This window comes from Melopsittacus undulatus, chromosome 5 (assembly GCF_012275295.1).
Source record: "Melopsittacus undulatus isolate bMelUnd1 chromosome 5, bMelUnd1.mat.Z, whole genome shotgun sequence".
Taxonomy (NCBI): domain Eukaryota; kingdom Metazoa; phylum Chordata; class Aves; order Psittaciformes; family Psittaculidae; genus Melopsittacus; species Melopsittacus undulatus.
Window position 1 is genome coordinate 824,381 of NC_047531.1, and position 20,475 is coordinate 844,855.

Genomic DNA, 20,475 nt, shown 5'->3' on the forward strand with positions numbered 1-20,475 from the left:
TAGGGAAAAAAAAGAAAAAAATAGGGCGAGCGAGCGAGCACAATCTGATCTGATCAAGCACTTTCAGCTTCATCCCTCCCGGGTCACACACTGCTTCTCCAGCAAGGTTTGTGCGCAATTTCTTTAGCAACTTGTCGCTTTCTTTCTCTCCCCCCCCCTCCTCCTCTTCCCCCCGTTCTGCTTTTCTCCTGCACCCACACCCCCTTCTGCATCGCTTCCCCCCCCCTTGGATCCCCCCCTTCTCCTTTCTCTTTCCCCCCTTCTTTCCCCCTTTCTCGGTTGCATAATAATTAATGAGCAATCAAAGTGACTGCGGAGCAGAGGAGGGCACAAGTTCTCACCAGCTTGAGCCGCTGGAGCCTCTCAGGTGCAAACGGAGCAAAGAAACAAACAAACAAACAACCGCGATGACAAAACGAGAGAGAGAGCCCCAAAAAACCCACCCCCAATAACCCAGCGAGAGCAGGAGGAGGGCGGTGAGAGCTGCTCCGAGCAGGGAGAGAGCGAAAGAGAAAGAGGCGCTGGGAGAGGTGGGTCCAGGGCAGAGCAGGCGCTTCCCAGGGATGGCTGCCGAGGGATGGGATGGGTCTTCTCCTGCCTAAAAAGTCAGGTGCTAAAGTTCAGAACTTCTCAAGCACGTTTCTCTCTCTTGCCTCTCCCTCCTCTCTCTCTTTCTGCTCCTTCCCTTTCCTCTTTCTCGTTACAGGTGATCAAAGAAGAGAAACATCTGCAGAAGAGCGGAAGATACTGAGGGGATCTCAATTCGTAGAGTTTTTTATCCCCTGAGTTTGTTTTCTTTTTTAAATTTTTTTTCTTTTTTTTTTTCTTTTTTTTACTTTATTTTTTCTTTTTTTTTTCCTTTTCTTTCTTTTTCACTTTTTTTTTTTGGAATCGACCTTTTCTCACCATCCCCCCCTCCCTTCCACTTCCAACCAAACTTAACCAGAAAGCATTCCCAAACTCGCCGAGCACTTCCCCCCGCTCCCGATAACTCCAGCAGCGTCTCTCCCTTCGTGCCTTACTGAGGAGGAGGAAGAGAGGAAGAGCAGCGGCGGAGCAGCGGGCGCGGAAGATGGAGGTCTCCACGGACCAGCCGCGGTGGGTGAGCCACCACCACCCTGCCGTGCTCAATGGGCAGCACCCGGACTCACATCACCCCACGCTTGGCCATACCTACATGGACCCCACGCAGTATCCTCTCGCCGAGGAAGTGGATGTACTTTTTAATATCGACGGACAAGGCAACCCCGTTCCGCCCTATTACGGCAACTCCGTGAGAGCCACCGTGCAGAGATACCCCACGGCCCATCACGGTGAGTGCCCCGCAGACACCGGGATCCCGGCCCCGACCCCCGGGGCTCCGCTCTGCCCCGAGCCCAGCGGCCCGGCAGCGGGGGAACTACGCTACGGGTGGATTTTGGGGTTGGCTGGATGGAAATAAACCCAAATCCAGGCTGTGTTCTTCCCTTCCTTCTTTTCTCTTTCTTTACTTATTTCTTGTTAAAATATCCTTTTCCTCTCTTTATATTTCTTTTATTCTCTTATCTCTTTTCCTCTTTTCTATTTCTTTTTATTTCCCTTCTTTCCCCTCTTTCCCTTCTTTCTATCTTTCTTTATCTTTTCCCTTCTTTCTCCCATTTCCCTTCTTTCTTTCCCCTTTCCCTTCTTTCCCCCTTTGTTTACCCATTTCCCTTCTTTTTCTCTTTCTTTACCCCTTTCCCTTTTCTTTTTCTTTTCCTCTTTTATTTATACTTCTTTCCTTCTTTATCCTGCTCTCTTATGCTCCTCTCTTACCTCTCTCCCTTCCCCCCTTTCTCTCCCTCTCCTTCCTTCTCTTTCTCTCCCTTTCATCTTTCCCTTGCTTTATTCCTCTTCCCCTCTTTCCAGCCCCCGCCCCGCTTCAATTAGGTGAACAGTCAGGGTTTTCATGCGGTGTTTAGTTTTTGCACGATTAAGCTGCTCTGGGGCAGAAAAGCCGGCTGGGGAGCAGGGGTGTGAAGATGACCCCGCTGTCCTCACGCTTGGGTTATTCCATTGGCACTCGGGAAGCTTGCTAGGGCTTGAGTCGAAGCTTTCACACATGCACCTAGGGCCTCACCACGGCGTGTGTTAAAAATAAGGGAGAAAGACAAAATATAAGTGCCTTGCTGTCGTTATCAGTCCGGTTGTGTTTTCCTGAGGGTCCTGCAGGAAGGTAATGATCCACAGTGTGAGTTTAGTTCCTGGGTCACAGCTTTTAGAAAGGAGGTGAAATACCTGGCGCCGATGGGGCCCAGGTCCACAGAGGGATGGGCGCTCTGGGGCCATCTTTTAGGAGGAGCTGGAGAGATGCAGTGTTTGTAGCTGGAGTTTACCTGTGAGGTTAAGGAAATAGGGAAAAGAGTTCAAATAAAAAAAGGAGGGGAAAAATAGATGGTGATTTGTGAAGCCGGATGGTCTCTGTCCTGTCGAAATCTAAATACCGGAGGTTTGCAGTGGAAATGACCCCAAAATCAAGGAGCAGAAAGCGAGATAAGTGAGCAGAGATGGAGGCAAGCCTGTTAGGGGGCTGCTCCCGGCCCTCAGCTACTTGTTGAGCGCGGGTCTGCATTAGGCTCCGCTCAGTAACCGCATTGTTCTGCTATTAGACCCTTTAAAACAATTATTTCTAAGGATCAGCAGCCTTTGTCCGTTCTTTCTTTGCATTTCTCTCTCTTCTTTTCCCCCAATATATCAGCAGAAAGTGGAAATGCGGTCTCTCTGATCTCGCCTGAATATTATTTACTGTGTTACTTCCTGGAGAAGATAATGAATCTTGACCCTTTCTATTCGTATAACCCACCTTCCCTTCCTTTCGAGCAGTTACTTTCAGTATTGTTCACAAACGGTGCAAAAGTAGCTTGGAGATTCTCTAGACACTCACAAGCTCCCATGCAAACATACGTGTCCACACTGCACCGGCTCCTTAACCCTCCCTGGCTCTGTAGATCTCTGTTTGCATCTCTCCTTCTGTATATTTAGCAGCCTTTACACACATATCACGATACCTACAGAGATTGAGGCTCTCTAGATGTCAAATCCTTTTCCAGGGCTCTATTAGCAGGCACAAACTTGCTCTTTTCCAGTTGAGTAACTGTGGTTTTCAGCTTATAGCCGTTTGCACGAGTTGCTGGGGATTTTGGGTAGATTTGGTTTTCTTTTGGGATATAGTTTTATTTCTTATAGCGAAGGCAAAGATGAATTTAAATTATTAGGTACCATCCCTTAAGAACATTTATAACCCAAGGAGAAAAATAGGTTTGACTGCGTAAATCTAGCCTAGTAAATCTATTCTGTGTCTATTTCAAAGCCCAGGTCTGTCTGTTAAAATACAAGTGAAGGATCTCCCGTCATAAGAAAGGGATGAAGAGTTTCCTTCGGGACAGTGGGCGCTCTGTTCTTGTGCCATATCGCCATGAAAAAGCCGCCTGACATTTATGTGCAGCCTCATGGGAAAGGGGGGGGACAGAAAAGAGACAAACTGGGCAGTTTACAAAGTTTATCGGCTCTGTTGGGATGGTTGTTGTCAAGTTTGATGGCACCTTCTGGTCTCCTTCGTTTGGCCAGGATATTCCCAAGGTTTATAGCCCAAGGCAGCGTGCGGGAAGTTATTTCCCAGCTAAGAAAAATGAAATGAGTTCTGCAGCGGGGTCTTGGCAATTTCAGGCAGGATCTTCGCTCCAGAGGCTGGGAAGGGGTGACAGTGAAGGCAAATTCCATGTCCCGGGGGGGGGGAAAACATCCCCGAGAGGGATCGTGGCTATCTCTTTTAGTTGTGATTTATTAAAGGGGAGCGGGGTTTTACATCCGATGTCATTTGGGATGCAGAGCCCTTTGGGGAGGGGGGATGTGGGGTGTGTGTTAACGGGAAGTGGGGTCCATCCCGGCCCCCGGTGTGTCCGTGGGGCGAGGGGAGTGTGACCGGTGTGCGGCTGTGCTCTCTCCGCGCAGGGAGCCAGGTCTGCCGCCCGCCGCTGCTGCACGGCTCTCTGCCCTGGCTGGACGGGAGCAAGGCGCTGGGCAGCCACCACAGCGCTTCCCCATGGAACCTCAGCCCTTTCCCCAAGACCTCCATCCACCACAGCTCACCGGGACCCCTCTCCGTTTATCCACCCGCATCCTCTTCTACTTTATCCGCCGGCCACTCCAGCCCGCACCTCTTCACCTTCCCACCGACCCCTCCGAAAGATGTGTCCCCGGATCCGTCCATCTCCACACCCGGCTCCACCGGCTCCACCCGGCAGGACGAGAAGGAATGCATCAAATACCAGGTGTCCCTGGCCGATACCATGAAGCTGGAGTCCTCTCACTCCCGGAGCAGCATGGCCTCTTTAGGAGGAGCCACCTCCTCTGCTCATCACCCCATCACGACCTACCCGCCGTATGTCCCAGAATATGGCTCTGGACTTTTTCCTCCCAGTAGCCTCCTAGGAGGATCTCCTACCGGGTTTGGGTGTAAATCGCGACCGAAAGCACGGTCAAGCACAGGTAGGGCTTTTGGCTTCTTCATGCCCATTGCTCGGGAGAGGAAGTTATTTGGGAAAGCGGGAGGGCAAAAGGACAAGGGCTACCTCCTATCCTTCCCGTACAGAGGGATGTGCACAAGCATCCGTGTGATGAAAGCCCCAGGGCTGGGGGTCAACATTTCACCTTGCCCTGGTTTATAACGCAGCTCCCCCTTGGCCAGCCAGGCTTGGGGTGCAGCCCCAGGCCTGTCGGGCATCACCCCAGCTCCTCAGGGCTCCTGGCCGGGGGATGCTCAGGTCCTGTCTACTCCCTCCTCCCCAGGCGCCCCCGGTGCGCTCAGCTCCGGCGCCTGAGGAGGAAGCGAAACCCAAGGAACCGCAGCATTAGTGTATCTCTGTATTTTAATCATGGTACTAAATCCCGGCCAACTTCCCCTGCCTGCCCTCTCCGCCTCGCTTTTCCCAGGGCCTCTTCCCCAGAGACAAGGAGAGGGTTTTCCCTTGTGGGAGGGGGATGTGAGCACCCGGAGGCATCCCCTACCCCCATCCACCTCCATTCAAGGGCTTTGCCCACCTCCAGCCCCATCCATATTCATCCAAGGACTTTGCCCATCCCTAACGCACCACCTCAAAGCTGACCGAAGGGCTCAGGATGGGGGGACCCGGGGTGTCCCAGCGCTCTGTGCACTCCGCGGAGTGCGGGTGCGGGTCCCCATGGCTGAACTCCCCGTGTTTGGAGGCTTGTGTGCAGCGAGGGGGGTGTATGTGTGTGCAGAGGAAAGGGCCATTAGTCAAAACTCTCTTTTCTCTCTCTATTTCTTTTTCCGAGGAGGCTGCTGCAGGGTTGCCTGGCATGAATGAGATCAGTTTTCAGGGTTTTTTCCAGGGTGACATTTACTCTGTCTGTCTGAGCAGGGACTGTCTCTATTTAGCTGATATGTTTGAGCTAATCCAATTATTTTCAGACTGCTGCACGCGACAGTTGCATTGTTTATCCAGCGCCAGGAACTTTAATAGAGTCCGGATGCGGTTAGAGTGACAAAAAACCCCAGACCTGTATGTTTTGTACATGAAAGCAGTGGAGAGAGAGAGAGATGGAGTGAAACAAAAGAGAGGGACAGAGGCTCAAACAGCCCCGCAGCGGCTGCCCCCGTTTAACCGGAGGGGGACAAAACGACCTGGGTATTAACGGGAGCGGCCCGCAGCCTGGCCCCGGTACGGACCGGGTGCTGTGTCGGGGTAGGGACCGGTTGATGCCGGGACGGGCCAAGCTCCCGCAGGGGCACCGGCTGCGCGGTATTTTCAAACCGTCTCCCCCTCCGCCCCCCTCGTTGTTTTCCTTTTGCCACTTTCTGTTGCTTTACCTTCTAGAGAGACATCTGCGGCTTGTGATAACCCAGCCCCAGCAGCAACACCTATTTGTGTTCCTTGCTTTGAAAGTTGATTTTAGCAAGCTGGGAAGCTCGCAGACAAAGAGGGTTGGAGCTGGAGGAAAACGAGAGGGAATGGGCTGTTTTTGCAGGATGAAAGGGGGAGAAACGGCTGCAAAAAGAGAGGTTTTTGTTGTTGTTGTGTTTTGGAGGGTGGTGAGAGGAGAGGGGTTCAGTGCAAAGGCTCTGGAAAAACGGTTGCCGTTTGTGGTTAGGGCGCGGATGTCTCTTGTTTGAATGCAGCGCAGGCTGGGGCAGCGGCGAGCCGGCTCTGTGCTGAGTTAGCTCTGCTCTGGCCGGCTCAGGTCTTCTGCTGCTCTCACATGGGCCAAGAGTGTCATTAGGTGCAAAGAAACCGACGCAAATATACCAAACGCCCAACAAAAATACTCTTCAAACCTCTGAAAGTAGCTCAGTTGCTTTCCTGCACCCCCTCTCAATTGCCTTTTCCAAGGTTGGGCTGCGGGAGACCCCTCAATAAGTAGGAAGAGGATAGAGAGGTAGCAAAAAGGAGAAGAAAGAGGAAAAGACTCTTATTAGGGTCTTTTGGCATCCCAAATATTGGGGATCGAGCATCAGGCTGAGGATGTGATAGGGAGGCCAGAGATGTTTCCACAAGTTGGGTGGTGGAAGCTTAATTGCAAATTAATCAATAGCAGATATTGGCAGAGTGGTTGTGTATTGACTGGAGCCAGGGGGTGTTTTGGTTGTTGAGATGTGATTATTTTGGGGGCCTTGATGAGGTTTAACCTGAGGCTAAAGGAAGATTCTCCCTTGTCAGGCTCATGGGAGCTGGGGCAGTGCTGCAGGAGTGACCCTGGGGTTCTTGGAAAGGGGGCATGGACTTACATTGGGCATCCATCCATCTCGGGGGAAAGGGATGGAGGCCCCTTGGAAAGCTTGCCAAGGTTTGCCTGGCCCATATGGCAACATCTATGCTGTGGCTGGAGGGCTGTAGAATCCCTAAATCCAGAGATGAGGGGGGGGAACTGTCATCCTGCCACAAAGGAACCCCTTGAGCCACCATGGGGTTTGGGTTGTCAGTGTCACCATCCCTCTTCTGCTGGGACATGGGCCTGATGCTGCCTGTGGGGTGATGCTGGGGAGGCGGATGGGATGCCAGGGTTGTTGCTCAGCCATGGCCTTGGAATCTTGCTTGAACATCCTGCATTTGGACAGGTCTGTCAAGGCCTGACAGGGCTGCAACTTGTATGGATTTGTTTTATTTTGGGGGCATCCTTTTCCCAGCCTATTTTACCTCTGCTTTCCCTAAGTGAACTATGTGCTCTCTTGTTTCCAGAAGGCAGGGAGTGTGTAAATTGTGGGGCTACCTCAACCCCTCTGTGGAGAAGAGACGGCACCGGGCACTATTTGTGTAATGCCTGTGGACTCTATCACAAAATGAATGGGCAGAACCGGCCCCTGATCAAACCCAAGAGAAGGCTGGTGAGTCTCCTTCCATTTCATTCTTTCTTTACCTTCTTCTGCAACTTTTGCTTCTTGTCTGCAGCTCAGGATGGACATCAGAGGGCTGGGAGATGGGGATGCTCGGAGTGGTGCTCCCAGCTGCTGTGGGTCTCAGTTATTTGGCCCTCTTGCAAAGTGAAAACAGGTTAAAAATCAAGACCAAGAGCTTCCTGTAAACCAGGATTGAATTTTCCCCCAGGTCACAATGGGGCAGATGCCTCCCCAGTGCTCTTTGGGATGGGGCAATGGGGACAGTGGCTCTTCCCATGGGCTAAGGGCAAAGTAATCATTTCCTAGTGACTGAAGAGATTAGTATCAGGAGAACAGGATTTCTCCTGGGTTTTCCACACTATTGTGTTTCCCTTTCCAAGTGTGTTTCCATCCCCTTTGGTTGGCTGGGTCGTGGAAAGGAGACCTAAGCCAGGTACTGGGTACCGCTAGGCCATCGCCTGGACTTTGGTCCTGCAAGGTTCTTGGCTTATGCTCATTGTGCCACGTGTGGTCATTTGTACCTCAACTATGTGGGTCTAAAATCATGTTATTCTTCTCTGAGTTGGTGTGAGCAGGAACACAAGGTAGGGGATGACAAAGGCTGGTGAGTGTGTAAAGCTGAATGTGTACCTGGGGTCATAAAAGCTGGAGGAAGACAAAATGCATAGCTATATTTAAGTCCTAGTTGCAAGCCTCAGGACTGTACAGTGTCCAGGCAGTAAGTTACAGCATCCCCAGTGATCTACTTACTTATTTCCCTGGAAGCCACAAAGAGGTCTGGAAGCTGTGGGCATGGATAATAAATGCATTGCAATAGATTTGGCAAATAATCAGGCAAACCACAAGGGGAAAATATACATCAAAGTGGGGGGAAAAATATGTTCCCTGCTTGGGAAGTTATTGAATGTTTTGAATTGGGGCACGTTTGGTTTCATTATTGTTCAAAATGTGGATGGGCTCCTGGAGGCCACGGAAAATGCGGAGGAAAAGTAGCTCTTGTCTCTCCATGGAGTTTCTGAGGTGATGGATGGATCCAGCCTCGCATAAGGCTTGTGCTTGGGATGGCTGGATCCTGCAGGAAGGAGAGTGGTAATACAAGGTTTATGGACCTTGTATTCCCCATGAAGGTGCTCAGGGCTTCGGAGGCTCAACTCTTAGGCATAGATTCAGCTTCCTCACTTGCAGAACTGGACTGGCTTTATTGGACCAGCTTTATTCCCATAGGTGCTGGGAAGCGTTTGCAGGATACGGCCCCAGGAGGGGTTGCACTGCAAGGGGCAGGGGTGGCAGCTCTGCCTGGCTGTGTGGGTTTAGGGGAAGACGTGGGTTTACTCCTCCACCCCCAAACTTCCCACAGATGGAACTTCTCCTATACGGGAAAAGCCTGCATAGGAAAACATTGGTTTCCTTCATCTTTCACAGCCTTGTTAGAGAAAAGGAAAAGCTTTCTAGGGAGGGAAGTAGAGGTTGGGATTTTGCTTCTTTTTGGGCAGCCTCTTTTTGCTGACTTCTCCTCCTCCCCCCGGCCCTTGGTCTTAAAAACACCCCCCTTCGTTTCTTTTTCCTTCCTTTTTTTCCCTCCTCCTCGTTCTCTCTTTATGTGTAAAGTGAACTTCCTAGGAAAAAGCTTCCGGATATCTGAGCCCTGGAGATAACTCCTAAAACAACAGCTCTGTTTCCCCCAGCCCAAACACACAGGAGCTTGAGCGTATTCCAAACAAGCGGAGGGGGAGGCAGGATAGGAAAGCGGCCTGGGAAGAGACAGGGGGGAGAGCAGCTTTCAGAACACTGTCTGATGGAAACCATGAAAGAATGTCCCGAGTCACCCTCAGCCCGGCACATGTAAATGAACTGTATAAAATAAATACATTGTAAAAGGTCATTCTTGGGGGGGGGAATAGGAAAGGGAAAGAAAAAAGTAAGGAGAGACCTTGCCTTGTATAATCACTCCAATCTAGCGCATTTTAGTTAAAGTTTACGTTACAGAAAGTTCCCGTTCTTTAAACGTGGTCTTTGCTAAATGGGAACTTTGGAATTTTCTCTATATATTTTTTATCCAGCACTGCCTGGGGAGAAAAAACCCAAAAGAAACATTCCTGATACTGTTTGTATCTCTATTTATTTCCCCTAGAAGACACAAAAGCTGGGCCCTTATTTGCTTTTCATGTGCATCGACGCTGATGTGTATCTGCAGCTTGACTTGATCTTTCCTCACTTGTGGAGGCGAGTGGGCTGAGGAAGGTGGCATGTGATGGAGGGTCAGGCTGGGGATCCAGTGTGTGCTCCTCTGCCACTACTGCAATTCTGGTGCGTGACCTTGGTCTGGTTTCATAGGCTCTGATCCTAGGCATACTAAAGCTAATGAAAGGACTCCAATGGGTGGGAGAAAGAAGGCAAATAAATGATTTAGATGCTGAGAACCCAGCCCAAGGTTCATTAAATTCAATGGGTGTCCTTGTAAGGGCTTCCTTTAGGGAGGATGGATTGAGTTTTGTCGGCTGAGGGGGCCTAGACAGCTCTGCTTCATCTTGGGGAGAAGATCTGGAGATGTTGCAGTAACAGGCGGCTAGTACCACACCACCACAGTCTGTAGACAGGGTCTACAGGCCTCTTGGAGACCATTCCCATCCCTATTGAAACCAATGGCAGTCCCATAACTGCTGTTTCTGAGATAAAACCTTCCTTTAGATTTTCTTCCTTTTCCTATCCATGTGGATGCAGAGGTTTCCATTTCTGTGTTCAGTCATGCTGGTTTTTGAAGGATTATAACCAGTTTCTCAGAAGGCCCCTGCACATGCAGCCGCATTTAGCTGATGCTTGCAGTGTTGTGGGTACCCCATGCAAATCCAGACACTGAATATGCCCCTTAATTAAGCATCTTTATCAGCGCGTGGTTCTTCCCACATCATCCTCAATTCCACCTTCTCATCACTACCACCACTTCTGAAGTTGTGCCCTCGCTCACATGCAGCTGGGCCATGGGGTCCTGCAGGTGGTATGGGGCACCCTGTTAGTCATCCCACTACTTGCATGGCCAGGCTGGGGTTGGTGATTAGCATCAGTGGATGCCACTGTTGGGAGGTTTTACAATAGCGTTATTATTCATTGTTTCCTGCTTGCTGCTGGTGTCTCCAGCAAAAGTTGGTACAGCATAAAAGGTACAGCCTGGGCCCAAAAGAGTTTAAAACATGCAGCTCATGATGCTGCATTTTTGTAGGGAAAACATGGCAGATGGAAGAGGTTTTAGAGAAGACAGTGGATGTTGTGATTTATTTGCTTATTTAATGTCAAGAGTTTGTTTGAAGGTAGCAAGGTGGTGACCAGGCATGTCTTTTAAACATGCTTGCCATAAGAGAAATTATGGCGAGCGCCGTGTAGAAACCCCAAATATCTTCAAAGGGGATGTTTCCCCTGTGTGGGCTGAGTCAAATATCACTGGTTTTCAGAAATTTCCCTAGGCTTGATTTTTGGGTCTGATAAGGGCAAAGCTGCCATCGAGAGACTCAATTCAGCCACTGAGCCACCCGTGCTGTTGGGAGCTGATGGGGCAAAGACCTCCAGACTTGTCTCGGTGAGAGCCAGGCTCTGCAGTTGGCTGTGTCTGTGCTGCATTTGATGTGTGTGTATTAACCTGGTGATTTTGATGGGAACCAAATTTGGTGCCGTGGCATGGTCTGGAGGAAGAGAGGACAGAGGTGTGTGCGTGCATCTGTTTGGGGCTCTGCTGTTGGTGATGGGATGCTTCAGCTTCTGCTGGCGCTGGGATTTCTCTAACCAAAGACCCATGTGCTATTCCCAGCTCCTGCTTGTCATCAGCGTGGAACAGTCAGCTGAAGGCCTCCTCAGGCTTGAGATCGGCTCATTTCAGCGTGGTTTATGGCCAGGCAAAATGGAATTGTCCCCATGGGCAGGCAGTGAGAGTTGTTTGCTGTCGGATCCAGGGCTCTGTAATGCTTCCTAATGCTCATGGGCATTGCGTTATTTATTTTTTAGGCAGTCCTTTTTGTCTAATTAAAAGGGGGAAAAGAAAGAAAACTTCTTTATCTAAAACAAAACCAACCCGTCCTCTCTCCACCTACGCCGCATTCAATTATGATTAAAATTGCAACATGACCTAACAAGAGCCGGTATAAACGCTCGCGCTGTGCCAGTGTCCGTGTTTGCATTTTGGGTTTGTTGAACGGGATCCAAAGATGCGTTATTTTCTCTTTTAAATGTTGGATGTGCTACAGTGTGCGGCTGTGTGGGGTGAGGGGTAAATGTGAAACAGTAAGAGCACAAAAGGGAGCATTAAAGGCTCAGTTCTGCAAGGTGCCAAGCATTGCTATGATCTGGCAAATCGCTTAAGCACATGTTTTAACTTTAAGCACATGAGCAGTCCCATTGAAAGAGACGCATCGGGATGAAATCAGAGCTCTGGGAGTGTGTCATATTGATGAAGAAAAGAGAGGACGGGGATCTAAAGGTCTCTAATATTTTAGGAGCTGTAGGCACTTGCACACACGCAAACATGCATAGGCATTCACATGGAAGTCTACAAACTCCTTTTGCTCCTTCAGTGGCAGAAGGACAATTTGTTTGCTGAAGTTACAGTTTTGAAATGAGAAGCATGAATTCATGCATGTGAAAGGAGAGCGACTTGGCTAAATTTGGCTTCCCTAAATCATTATCACAGCTAACAAAAAAGCTTCTGTATACACTCTGACACGTAGACTTTTTTTTTCCCCTTGTTCCTCCCCCTTTATGAAATGGTAAATTCTTCTTTCAGGCTCATTACCAATCCTTAAATAAACATGAAGGTTTAGGCTGCAAGAGGGTGTAATTAAAAAGTTGTGATTCTTGCTCTTTGCCACAGTGTTATTTCCGCTCTGGAGCCCGTATCCTTTGAAGCCGAGCTGAATTGACGGGACAGAGCTGTGCTTGCGGTCGGACCAGGCGAACAGCTGCCCACCATGCCCAGTGCGGGTCTTACCCAGTGCTCACTGGAGCCAGCATGACTCATGCCGTTGACTTCAGCAACTGTTGGTTCAGGCCCTGACTGCAGAATTAGACCCCTGGGGGGTCTGAGAGAATTAAGATGGAAAGACATGTTGGCATTTAAATAATATTTTCCCCTCTGGAATGGGCTGTGCCAGCGCTGCTAATTTTGATGAGTTCTATCAGAGGTTTAGCGCTCACTTTTAGGATGCCCTTTGGCACCTGATTCAGTTCATATATAATTTGGGATTAAAGTACCATGGGGATTTTTTCCTTTGTTCTGCAGAATTACTATTCGTTCTCCCAAGCTGGTTTCTGGAGGTCCCTGTTGATGTTTTATTTCCTGGAGATTTTGATGATGGCATCTTTTTTCTTTCCCTTTTTAATATGGTTTTTTAACATGGGTGTTTTTCTCTTCTTCCCTTCCCCTTCTCTCCCCACTCCTTCCCTGCAGTCTGCAGCCAGGAGGGCGGGCACGTCCTGCGCGAACTGTCAGACCACCACTACCACCCTGTGGAGGAGAAATGCCAACGGTGATCCCGTCTGTAACGCCTGCGGGCTCTACTACAAGCTGCACAATGTAAGTGTGACTGTAACACTCCATACCGGGCCCCAGTTGTGGTGCTCGATGCTCTATACTCTTCCCTGACTTAAGGTTTTCCAGGCGCTGGTAGTGCTGATGCCTCCTTTATCCCTTTGGGGACATTAGGAGTTGGAGTGATGAGCCGGCATCCCCTCCAACATAGCTGATCTGACTAGGGGAGGTATAAAACAGGGCTGTCCGTGGGTAATGTTAGAGCTTTCCCATGCCTGAGCCAAGAAAGGAGGGGTGGATCAACACAGAGAGACATTATCCTCTGCTGATTGGGCTCAGTGTGTTGGAAAAGACAACACGCCGTCCTGCAAGCTGATACCCCTTCTAGGCATAGCTTGGTTCGTCCAGCAAATACAGACTCTGGAAAAAAGGCAAAATGTGCCAGCAACTATTTAGATCTCTCTTGGGTTTGTGGCTGCCTTTGTCCCGTCCCTCTGCCCATCCCCAAAGATGATTTATTTAGGTCTTGTGTTTTGCCCTAGTTGACGCAAGTGATTCCTAAACCAAAAAGGACTTGATTTAGTTAGTGGGTTGCAGAGTCTGTTCAACCTGTGATGTGAATTTTAAAGCATCTGTCATGGAAGGGAAGGAAAAATGAAATGAAATGGCTGGCAGATTTAATCTAATGTCTCCATGCAAAGCCAGCTTGCAGGAACCAGGGATATGTGCCCCAGGGAAAGAGCAAAAGGGATCTAAAAATTCTTCTACTGAATAATACTGCTAATAAAGGAGTCTTAAGGCTACTCCTGTTACTCTCACTCCACATGTGGCATTAGAATAATTAGTATGTCAGAAGAAGGGAAGACTTTCAATTTCTTTGCTTTATGTTGGGCCTGGAAATCTCAGGCTATGTTTTGCCCTTCTGTCCACCCATGCAAACACATCAAAGACAGATCGGGTTTCCCGGAGCACCCAACCCTCGTGGTGTCTTAGTCCCCTGCATTTGTTATTTCAAGCCCTTTGGTTTCCTGTGATGAGTAAACAAGTTTGGATTAAGTAGGACAAAAAACGAAAACCTAACTGTCAACCAGGCTAATTTTCACCTGTTTGTGAGAGGCATCTCTGTTGGAAAACAGGAAAACGTGTTTACCCTGCAGTGATCACGCGTCTCAGCACGTTTCGAGTCCCATGTAGCAAGCCAAGCTTGTCATCAAACTCTCAATGTGGTCACTGCAAACAAAGGGGGTGGACCCAGAGTGAAAGCTCTGAGACTACCACAAGAAAGTGTTCTGTTTGCTATTTCCATGGCAAGAAGGGAGAAAGGTCAGCCAGATTCACTGGAGGAGTCTGTGCTTGTGTGTTCATTTTGGCCTTGTAGCCACCAGTAGTAGGACTTATATAGACTGGGAGACAGACAGGGAGACCTATACCTGGGCTGCTCCCCTTGTGCCTTGGCAAAGCCCTTTGACAAAGACAGGCTCTTCTCAGGTTGGACCTGACACCTTTGACACCTCGCCTTTGTTTGGATGAGATGATTTTTACCCTTGAAGGAGGTGTAGTTTCTCCCTACAGCTATAAAAAGTGGCAGAATGATGGGTTCAGATGTGTTACCTGACTGGAAGAATCCCCTTTAAGGTGTCTAGAATGGTGCCTGGATGCTGAGGTTCTCCAGAAATGTGCTGCAAGAGCACATCCTGTTCTTTTCCATGCTAACGCTGTGATCCCAGTTGTCCTGAATTGACCCCCTAGGCCCACTGTTTAGGGAAACTCCGATCCAGCTGTGAAATCTGTGACATGGGGCAGGCCTTGAGCACATTGGAACTGTTTTCATATTCATTAAAAACACTGACAGCTGCTGAAAAGCTCAGCACAGCTACTTAGCAAAGTCAAGTAGTATCTTGCCTTACGAGAAACTCCATTAATGGGGCCTTCTTAAATGTAACCCCTAGAGGACTGAGATGCTGTGTGAACAATATAACTAGACAAGGATACCAAAGACTGGCTGTGAGTGGGTAGATCCTTTGAGTTTACTTTTTTAAGGTGACGCTTAGTTATCTCAGTTAGGTCCATGATGGCAGAGCATTGGAACATTGCTCTGCAGCCCAGCTTGCTTTAGAGGTTGTGACTTTGAATTCCACATTATGCTTCAGGAGCCAAATACTTCAGGAGTAAGACTTTTGTGAGCAGTGGTAAGGCTGGGAGAGCCTCATGGGGGTGCCTTCTCATTCTGGCTGTTGTGAGGTGGATGGCACCAGCATCAACCTTTAGGCAGGGAGGAAGTTTGGTGGTTGCACATGAACAAGGCTCCTTGGCTGGAGCAAATTGGTCTGGTGTGTTCAAGGGCAAGACCCCTTTATGAAGGCTGTGGTCCTGCTCCCTGTATGTACCTTACCTGCATCGGTTCTCCATCAATAGAGGTGTCAGAATACTCAGTGTAGCTTGTCCATCCCAAACACCTGAGTGTCTGCACAGGTGTTGCATCAATGACAGTGAAAGGTCTTTAGATGCTTGTGAGATACTTTAACCCTGTTTCAGGTTATGTTACATTAAACTCAAGGCTGTTTTTATCTTCCTTCCTCCCCATTTTGTTTCTTTGTATTGGGTTTAATGAATTTTTCTTGGGCCTTCAGATTTTTACGGTATTTTAATGGATTGATCTGAAGGTGAAACTTACCCAGTTTTTAAGTCCACACTGGGAACATTTGCATTGAAAAGGCTATTTTTTGTTATGGGGTTATTTTTTTCATGGGGCTTTATCAGTTTGTTTTACTGTTGATTCCCACAGCTTAAGCAAACCCATTTGCCAGTAGGATATAAGCAACAATCATAATAGTCTCGGGGTGCATTTAGTGAAGCTGCTGGTGTTTCTCCTAACGAGAACAGGCTCCATTAACACCAGTATTAACAATGACTAATGTTTCACACTGATACAGTGCCTTTCAGCCTGTGGCATCCCAGAGTGCTTTCTATGCTACAGCCAGTCTGCAAGATTAACCCCACATTGTAATGACTATGTCTGAAGGATAAATCCATGCCAGTGGCAGGACCTTATTGAGGTCAATGGCAAAATCCCATTGTCTTCAGTCAGAGCAAGATCAAACTATCCCCTGGATTTGATCTGTTGAATGTGAGGTTCTCATTGTTGTTTTAGTCCTTCTTAGAAGCAGGATGAGCCTTCACTCACTTCAGGGGGGAGGGAACCTTGCTGGAGGTGCACATCAGGCTGGCCTGTGCCCATAGGAATGAGTGAGTTGCCGTTGTTTTTGGTACAAGTCCTCAGAAAAGACCACTTTCACAATATCCTAAAGTAGGGCTGTGCGTCCCAAGAGCAGAGCAGTTGGTGTTTTGCATTTGATAAAACAAAGAGCATAATCCATGCCCATAATTAATTGGCTCCATCTGAAATTAATGAATTTCATATACATGCACTGGGCTGGTTTAATTTTAATTTAGCATGTGTTTGTCATTTTTATCACAATGGATTTTCATGGAGAAGGTCTTCCCTCTGGGTCTCTTGTTTCCCTACCCCAGAAACAGAGACGTGGCCACAGCTTTGATGTGTTGGGGACTACTTTAATTCTGCTGTGACTGACCATTGAAGTCACTGGAAGATATTCCAGCTTGCTGCTGTGACTGTGCTGGTCTTCCTCCTGATGTTTATCTGAGTCCTTATCTGCTTGGCACTTGGGTCAGGTACCTGCTAGGATGGTGAGACCACGTACACCGGGATGATGTGTCCAGCTAACAGCTTGGATGGCATTTCTGCTTCTAGTTGCTCGCCATGGCAAAACTGGTATTCCCACCTGTAAGTTTAGCATCAAATCATAGTCTGGGCCAATCTGTTCTTAGTATTTGAGCGAGACACGAGAGATGTCACTCTGGGGAAGTGCTCATTGTCCTGCAGGTCACAACACCAAACAACACAGGGTCAAGACCCTGTGCGTGCTCAAAGAGCCAGCACAACCCCAGTCCCAGCACCAAGCTGGTGTCACTTTGCCAGCACCACCTCCTGAGCTTGCACCTTTGCTGTCTGGTCATAGAAATCAATTCTAGATGCTCTTGAGTCTGTGTGTCATGATGTGAATTCACATGGGGACCTGGGGAAGCTAAAGTGTGCCTACCCAAATCTGAGCTGGGTTCATCAGGGACTGAGGCTTCCACCTGTCCTCTAACACTGCTGCCTGATGGGGCTCACTTGGGGCTTCCTCCCAGCTTTGAACCTGGACAACATATCCCTGCTCTCTGGCTTAAAACAGGCCAGGCATAGATATCCCATCCCAGCCATACAGCAGGAGCAAAGGGCCTTCCTTGTGTGTATATCTTCATTTGCTTGTTGAGGACAGGAAGCCAGGGAGATGGGTGAAGTTGTATTTAAAGCCCATGACATATGAGGTTTTTGCTTGTTGCTACCCCAGGGCTGTTGGGCTGCACATGGGCAGATTCCTCTTTTCTACATTTAGCTGCTGGCAAGGATTGCTGCTTCCTCTGGTTCCCCTTATCCATAGGTAGAGGAATAAGCCTATTTTTAGGACAAGATGAATTTTCCCATCACTGCTGATACAGGGAGCCTGAGGTCACTAATTCAGATGGGGATGAAAAACTTTGGGATGCTTAAATTGGAGAAGATGAGCCCAGTCCTTTCTTTCACAGTGCCTGCATCCCCATATATAACAGGAAGCTATTGTATCCTTGTCTCCTCGGTGAGAGAAATCCGTGAATGATTCCCATGCAGCAGAGAAAGGCATTGGGAAGTGGCCGATAAGCAACAAGTGAAACTTTGCTGTGATCTGGAAGAAGGGAGTGCTTTGTCCCTTGTGCTGATTTAAGATCTTATGGGTGAAGATCTGCTCAGGACCCTTACAGGGACATCATTTCATTGTCTTCACTGGGGCTGAGATAGTAGCTCCTGGTGGATAGCAGATCCATTCTTTCCCCCTTTTCTCCCTTTGCAGAATATCCATCAGCCCTGTTGTGTGCTCACGTTTAGTATGAAAAGCAGTGTTCAGCCCTGGGGTGATTGATGGGCTCTCCTGCCTTCTGCTGTGGGTGAAATTCTGCACAGGAGCTAGTGCAATACCTATATAATTTCTCATGTAGACTCTCACGTTTATATTTTAGGTTGTTTATGGATATTGGATGCATAAAGCCCCCTCCAAATATGGTCTTTGGGGCTTTCATGGCACCTGTGCTGATGCATGTTGTGATGCTGGCTCTCTGTGCAGTAGGAAGAGTTTCTTACAAGAGGTCCAACAGACCTTGCTACTGTTTCCTAACCCTGATGGATGTGCAGATGGTCATTGCTGCTGTGTCTATCATGCAGGAGAATTGAATGCTTAGTTTTCTTACAGATATGCCTGTATAGAAAGTAGAAAATGCTTTGCTGGGCAGCACAGATATGCGTTTCAACCTCCCTCAAAAAACCTGAAAGGCTTTAGAAATAAACCCAGGTCAGCTAAAGTAAACCTGAAACGATGGTTGAAGCAAAACCTTTCAAAAGAAGAAAAATCAGATGAAAATAAGATAAAAATAAATTAAAAAAGACAAAAAAAGATTAAAAAATATAGTGAAACTCTTCACAACTCTTTTGTGTTTGCCCAGCTCTTTAATGCCACTGTGAAAGTCTGAGATCCCTCATAGCACTGAAATCCCAGCAACTATTGCCACTGATAGTTTTAGATCAGTCAGGAAGCCTCGGGGTAAGATGGTGTCTGCAGGGGATATTTCAAGGTGATAATGACTGGTTTCATTCCTGAACATGGTGCACTTACTTAATGTACAGAGAGATGGATATTTTCGGGTATGTTTTGCTCCATTGAGGCATTGCCAGCAATTTTCTGTCATCTTGTCTTCAAATATGTCAACCAAACTTGGCATTTCCTGGTGGGATCTGAACTTTGGGTTAGGGGGGAGAAGTTGTGTAGCCATGTGTGGGGTTTACAAAGGAAAGAGAGGGGCTGCTGGCTGTTCGGGTGGCGCTAGGCACATGAATCCCATGGAGATGCAGGGAAAAGGGATGGAAGCACCAAAAAAAATAACTGGTTTTTGTTTAGATTAACAGACCCCTGACTATGAAGAAAGAAGGAATTCAGACCAGAAACCGGAAAATGTCTAGCAAATCCAAAAAGTGCAAAAAGGTCCATGACAACCTTGAAGACTTTCCCAAGAGCAGCTCCTTTAACCCCGCCGCCCTCTCCAGACACATGTCCTCCATCAGCCACATTTCACCTTTCAGTCACTCCAGCCACATGCTGACTACACCGACACCGATGCATCCTCCATCCAGCCTCTCCTTCGGACCTCACCATCCTTCCAGTATGGTCACTGCCATGGGTTAGCAAGAGACTCCCCTGCTGAATGCTTACGGTCTCAAAGTGAGATTTACTTTATATACTTGCATTTTTGCAGGCGTGTGGTTATGGGTCTGACGTCCCGAATCAAATGGGAGGGGGAAAAAAAAGAATATAAAAAAAAAAGATTATTTGAAGGCATAAGAAAGAAAAAAAATAAAAAAAAAAACCCAGAAAAAACTACAAAAAAAAACACAAAAAGGAAAAAAAAAAGGAAAAAAAAAGAGAGAAAAAAATTAAAAAAATGTTTTAGAAAAGTGATGTTTGCCACTTTTTAAAGGAACTCACTATGGCTTCTATGTATTCTTACCCACTGAATCTGGATCCCATTTGTGAATAAGCCATTCAGAACTTGCATTCCCTATTGGACAGGATCTCTAGTGCTGTGAAAAAAAAGAATAATATGAAATAAAATAAAGTAAAAAGCGCTGAACATTGCATATAACTTATATTGTAAGAAATACTGTACATTGAGGAAGACTTTATTGCATCTGGAGAGCTGTAAAGACAAAGAAAAAGGCATGAAGGACTTCGAGAGATTTTTCTTTTGTTTTTTTTTAAAGGAAAACAGACAAAAATATAAAGAGGAATGGAGGACAATTGACAAACCAGACAAACAAACAATGCTGACCAAGAGGAAACGCGGTCTTATGAGCAAATGGACCAACTGCCAGTCCATGTCTTCTCCTTTGATTGATTTTATTTGCTGGTTTTGGTTTGGTTTCTTTTTATTTGGTTGCTGGGGAAGGGGGAGGGGGGCTGGCTAGAACGGTTGTTGGATGATGCATTAACTAACTAATGAAATAAATCATTAAATCAATAAAAACCTATAGGGGAGGATCATTCATTTGGGGCCACAGGCCCTGTTACATAGGAAGTACCAATGGTGTCAGGCAATCAGTGTTACCATGCGGACATTGCCAACAAGGGGTTTTCAGATAGCCATTCTCCAGGTCTATATGCATTGTGAACAAGTTCCTGTAATTGTTGTTTGTATGTATAATTCAATGCACCAAAATAAGGAAGATGTAGATTTATTTCATCCTATTATACAGACTGAATGGTTGTACAAATTTATTTACTGCTAGTGATAAGACCTGCTTTTTTTTTCTTTTTTTTGGTTTGTTTTCATATTTTTCTTCCTTTTTTTTTTGAGAATAAACTAGATTAAATTCTGTTGACTTAAAAGTGTTTTGTGCTTGGGGAAAGGGAATATGTTTATTATTATTATTCTTTTTGTTTTA

The 20,475-nt window shown here is 47.5% G+C and overlaps 1 protein-coding gene across 2 annotated transcripts; it reads left to right on the forward strand.

The window, feature by feature from the left end:
• Positions 1-874: 874 nt before the first annotated feature.
• On the forward strand, positions 875-19,432 carry GATA3 (GATA binding protein 3). Of its 2 annotated transcripts, none has more exons than XM_034063193.1 (5): positions 875-1,313; positions 3,970-4,506; positions 7,215-7,360; positions 12,804-12,929; positions 18,935-19,432. In XM_034063193.1, the coding sequence occupies exons 1-5, from the start codon at positions 1,073-1,075 to the stop codon at positions 19,217-19,219; spliced, it is 1,335 nt and encodes a 444-aa protein (XP_033919084.1). In that variant the 5' UTR covers positions 875-1,072; the 3' UTR covers positions 19,220-19,432. The 2 variants fall into 2 exon arrangements, with proteins under 2 accessions (XP_033919084.1, XP_005145012.1); XM_005144955.3 differs by having other exon boundaries at positions 7,218-7,360; positions 18,935-19,338.
• Positions 19,433-20,475: the final 1,043 nt, after the last annotated feature.